This window comes from Lupinus angustifolius, chromosome LG01 (genome assembly GCF_001865875.1).
Source record: "Lupinus angustifolius cultivar Tanjil chromosome LG01, LupAngTanjil_v1.0, whole genome shotgun sequence".
Taxonomy (NCBI): Eukaryota; Viridiplantae; Streptophyta; class Magnoliopsida; order Fabales; family Fabaceae; genus Lupinus; species Lupinus angustifolius.
Genome location: NC_032009.1, coordinates 24,865,721 through 24,871,036, shown reverse-complemented (window position 1 = coordinate 24,871,036; position 5,316 = coordinate 24,865,721). Strand labels below are relative to the sequence as shown.

The window sequence follows — 5,316 nt, the reverse complement described above, 5'->3', positions numbered from 1 at the left end:
TTAAAGCATATTACACTTATAAAATAAATAATGAATAAATCAAACATTAATGTGTGGCTAACTAAAACCACAAGAGCTGACTCCCAAGTTCGCAAACCAAAATAGGGGTCAAGATAAATACAGCGGGAACCTTTATCAGCAAGGAAACAAATTGAAACATCAATTTTGAAAGATCCACAAACTATTTTCAACTAATTAAAAAAACATGTCGATCTAGATTAAAAGGCGATATTGTTTACATGCAGGTGAATAAACAAACAAACTATTGAATATAAGAAATAAGAGGGACTATAAATATAACAAGATAGAAAATATAACCTAACTGAGAACATCTATCAGAGAAAAGGTTACAGCTCAAACTAAATATCTACTCGTGCACAGAAAATGTAGCTGTTGGATGATCCATGTCTCCAATCTCTGCTATTCACCCAATTACATTTAGGCATCAACATTCTCAGCTTCCTCTCCATCTTCCTCATCAGACATGTTATTAATTACATCTGTAATTACATCCTTCACCTCTGCTTTTCTGTGCATCAAGTCCAGGTCAAAGTGTGTACCTGCCAACATTTCAATACAAATAAGTTAAGTTCCTCCCTTTTTTCAGAGAAGAGAATTTAATCAGTGAGAAAGGCTATACCAAGTAGCTTGAGGATATCAGATAAAGTTGCCTGCATCAGGGAACATACAAAATATTACAAATGAGATTAAAAAAATAGTATACACATTCAAATAAAACATGAAATGGCACAAAGAGCATTACTCACTGTATTGAAATCTACTTTTTTCAAAGTATCAACAGCCGCTGCATACAAATCATCCCTACTAGGTTCTGCCTTGGCCTTCTTACTACCTTTACCTTTACCTGCAACTTGAATCAGAATAGAATGGGCAAGTGAGAAAAAACACAAGAAAAATTGAGTCCTATAAAATTGAAGTTTTTATGTAACTTGACAGAATGTAACAATTATATGTGGAGGTAAAGTTTCGCAGGTACAGTTTGACAGATTACACGAGCATAATTGAGCACACACTTGAAAAATATATTTCGATAAACCAACATGACATCGGATACTGGATTTAATGCAGATGATAACATCAAAATGCAATAAGGGAGATGGCACCTTCATCCTTAACCAAGTCTTTTGAAGATTCATCAGTTTGTTTTTTGTTTGCCACCTTCCCCTCATTGTCCTGCGTTTCCTTTACAGTTCTCTGTTTCTTTGATGCAGATTGCTTTGACTTAGAAAGTGAGGCAGAAGAACTGTCAGTGGCATTCTTCTCTGAAGATGATTGTTTTGTAGTTTTTTGATTGCTTTTAGCAGCCTTCACTGCAGTGGCCTTCGTGACAGGTGTGGTTTGAACCTCCTTCACAGTCCTTTTTGAAGAATGCTTGTGAGGCTTCTGTTGGTCTTCTTCTTCCTCTGACTTACTTTCCTCATTATCACTTTCACTTCTGAAAGCTGAAACATCTTCACCATCTTCCTGAGAATCATCCTTTGCATCTGAAGATTCAGCATCATTATCTTCCTCAACATCAGAGGACTGCTTTCTCTTTTTCCCAGTTGATGAAGTTTGCTTTTGCTTCTAAATCCAGATAAAATAAAATATTAACAACAACAAAAATCTTGAAGCATGCCATGTTTAATGCTCTTGCAGTGTATGAGAATAAAAGGCAACAAAAAATGTAACTAATAAAAAATCCAATATAATTAACATGGTTATAATTGGAGATTCACGCCAGCAATAAAATACATGAATCCAAATGAAAATTTGTAAGCATTGGTTGGCTTTCACACTTGGCAACTTTGAAGAATACAGAAAGAAAAAATACAGATATCATGCTCTGGTTATCTAAATCAGTGTTGTCAACCACAGATGGTGGCCTATGGTGATTGCCAAAGTTCTGCTATCGACCATGGCCACTATTTGACAATACTGAGCTTAAAGAGAAACAATTCCAGCACCTGGAACTGAAACTATAAAGGTTAGTCTCAGCCTTTTAGTTAGTATTAACTAAAAAAAGCTTCACCAGTCTATAAAAGACTAAAGTAGAAGTCAGTAAACCAAAAAGATGAGTTTCAAGGGGAAAGACCAGATGAAATAGAGCAAGCCAATGAAACGCACTACCATTAGTAAATTCGAATCATAATCATGATGAGAGGATAAGCACAGAAAGCACTAAAAATAACAGACATTTAGAAAAAATATCATCACATGCTACATGCAGAATCAATCATTGACCACCAGGTTTTGATGCAAGAGATTGCCCAGCAAAGATTACTGCATAAAAGATATGCCAATGCCAGAATGAATTTAAACTGTAGTGTGAAAACACACCTTAGCAGATGCTTCCCTGGAAGATTTGCTTGGGGTTGCCTTTTTGGTTCGCTTTTTTCCTTTCTGTAAGATAAAAACAAGCATTAAAAAACTAAACACAGTAAAAGTAAAATAAAAATTTATACAAATTAAAACCACATATTGTAACAAATGGGACACATGAAGAATTGGCTCTAGAGAAATAAGTATTATTGATTAATCCAAGTATCAGATAATATTTGTAATGCTGGTCCGGTCTTGCAATTCAAATATCATTAAAATGAGGGACAAAATTAGTCTTCAATCACAGGTGAGTTCTCTCATGTTTGAAAAGTGTATAAGTTGTTAACTGCAAGACATATTCTCCGTGAACAAAGCAGCTTCAGAGTAGTATGGAAAAAAATATGAACTGAGGGAACATAATCTATTAATTTTATGTCACAACTTAAACCAATATCAATTTATCTTAACCCTTGGACACTGATAAAAAAAATTAAACATTTACTTTTTCAGCAAGCAGAACATCAGTTGTAGCATGTGGAGACTCCAAAAATTCCAACAACTTCGCAGATATTTCCTCCTGAAATAATGTCCCGTTAACAATGTTTTAGAATATATAACACAACCTACACTTCCACATTGATGTGAAAATATTATCAGTACTTACCTTCTTCAGACCTGTCTTATTTATTGGAACATTGAGGATATCACAGAATTCTACCAATTTGTCTTTCACACATTTCTCAATCTTCTCCTTAATCTTGGCCCTTTGTTTTTGCTGCCAAAAGTTATAAAAGATAAGACCCACATCAAACCATACACACATACAATCACACAGGATCAAAAGATAGTGCATTAGTACAGCGTACAACACAGTCGTACCTCATTTTCAGCCCACACATAGCCAGAAAAAAGACCTATATTTTTCTTCAAATCATGTGCCTACACAAGAAAGTGTGTCACTAACATTCAAGGAACAACCATGGTGCTCCAGCGTTGGTGCATCCTTAAGTTTAGAGAGAGAAATTAATAGAAAAACAATGCAGAATAATTCATGGAATTATGTTGGGATATCACCTTGGCTTTCTTCCCAAACAGTATATTGTGAAGTGTACGCAGACTGTCATCAGGTTTTCTCTTTGACAACTTAAAAGCCACTGAAATTTTTTAGAAGTGATAACTTGATTAGAAATTTGAAAAGAAAAACTTTAGTTTCAGACCACTAAGCATTAGGTCAAAAGCAAAGAATTTAGTTTCAGATGCCTTAGCCAGTAATGAGCACCAAGGGAGTGAATCTAAATTGCAGTGTACCTCTTTCCAACTCATTACTTCAAACATTTAGAATTAAAAAGTTGAAGAGAAAAGGACATCAAATGAACAAGTGGAATTGAGCACCCTATATTGCATTCCAAAGCAACAAACAGCTATCAGACACAATATATGGAACTCATTATGTTTCTGACACTACAATAATATCTAAAGAAAGACTGATAACAGATAACTTTCGGCAAAAATGCTTTAATTGCCACTTCACATTTTGAAGTCAAGTCCAATGAGCAGATTATGCAAAGAGGCCAAACAAAAAATATCACTATCAATTTTTCATTAGAAACCAACTTTCAACAAACAGGGGGAGAATCTGGTTGTTTGAATTTTTTTCATAACATATGCCAATCCACATTGCACCACTCAGAAAGCATGAAGTTCAACTTCTAAACAGGAACTGCAGAGTAAATTAAAGGTGATGCCAAACCCTTGCTACTTAGCCAATTACTAGTGAAATGTATGGCCTCTTTAACTATGAACACTCCATTAGAACACTTTAATATGCAAAGGCTAAAACTCCAAACCAAATTTTCCAATGCCATAAGGCATAAAGAAGATTCACAACCACTTCATCTATAAATTCAATTCAATATGGCAAGGCAATTTCACAAACAAGTATATGCACATAAATTACAAATAATTAATACAGACCAGAGATGCCTAATATATCAGATGCTACGTTAACACAGAGAATGATAAAGCAACAGTTGAATTAAGCTTACCATTTGGGATATCCTTCAGCTGAGTACCATTTCCCTGAAACACAGATTCACATTATCAAAACCAACACTTAAATTCTTAAAAAACAAGCACAATAATTTGTTACCAAACCTGTTCAACAGAGAGAGGTTTGGTGGCGGAAGATCTGGGGAACTTGGAAGGGGAAGACACAGTGTACCTATCCACTGATTTCCTCTCTCTAACTGGCCTCTTCCCACTTCCACTCACCGGTGTCGAAGGTGAATTGTCTTTCTCCAATTTCTTTGACTCACTCTCATCCTCTTCATCACTTCCTTCTTCATCTTCTCCTTCATGATCTGTCTCCTCGTCATTCTTCTCCTCTACTTCATGATCCGTCTCTTCCTCCTTCTTCTCCTCTACATGCTCGCTCTCTCCGCCATTGTCTTCAGCGATTTTCATCTCAGATTCAGAATTAACAACTTCAACTGAAACCACATTGTGAGAATTTGGTTCAGTAGATTCTACTTTGGCGGTGGAATCTTTGTGTGGAGACTCGTGAAGAGGTTGATCGGGAGTTATGGTTTCAGAAGACATGGTTGAAATGGGAGTGAGAGTGAGGAAGAGAAAGTGAAACCCTAAGCAGAGTAAGGGTTAGAATAAGGAATGAAAGTGATTGTGAAAGTGGGAATGGAGAAAGGGGAATTTTGTGAGATAAAATTGGAGGGAGAACCAAAAAATATAAGCGCGCTCTAATTTATGATATTTCAAATTTCGTACCAAATTTCTCACCGGGTTTCTCAACAGTCACCAATTCACTATGGAATTAGCCGATTAGTCTTCTTTTGTTTTTGTTTTATGTTTTTACTTTTAGGAATAAAATTTTAAAGTGGAGGGTATCTTATTACTCCATATTTTATATATATGTGTTTGTCAAATGATATATTAGATTTCTAAGAGGAAGGATTCGATTCTTATAAACAATATTTGTTT

At 35.3% G+C, this 5,316-nt stretch overlaps 1 protein-coding gene across 2 annotated transcripts; it reads right to left on the bottom strand.

Moving 5' to 3' along the window:
- LOC109358092 (glutamic acid-rich protein-like) lies at positions 215-5,047 on the bottom strand. Of its 2 annotated transcripts, none has more exons than XM_019602171.1 (12): positions 4,477-5,047; positions 4,368-4,401; positions 3,397-3,476; positions 3,202-3,261; positions 2,987-3,097; positions 2,819-2,899; positions 2,341-2,403; positions 1,125-1,587; positions 768-871; positions 641-671; positions 429-560; positions 215-375 (listed from the first exon to the last, which is right to left on the bottom strand). In XM_019602171.1, the coding sequence occupies exons 1-11, from the start codon at positions 4,918-4,920 to the stop codon at positions 439-441; spliced, it is 1,593 nt and encodes a 530-aa protein (XP_019457716.1). In that variant the 5' UTR covers positions 4,921-5,047; the 3' UTR covers positions 215-375; positions 429-438. The 2 variants fall into 2 exon arrangements, with proteins under 2 accessions (XP_019457716.1, XP_019457722.1); XM_019602177.1 differs by having other exon boundaries at positions 768-865; positions 4,477-5,046.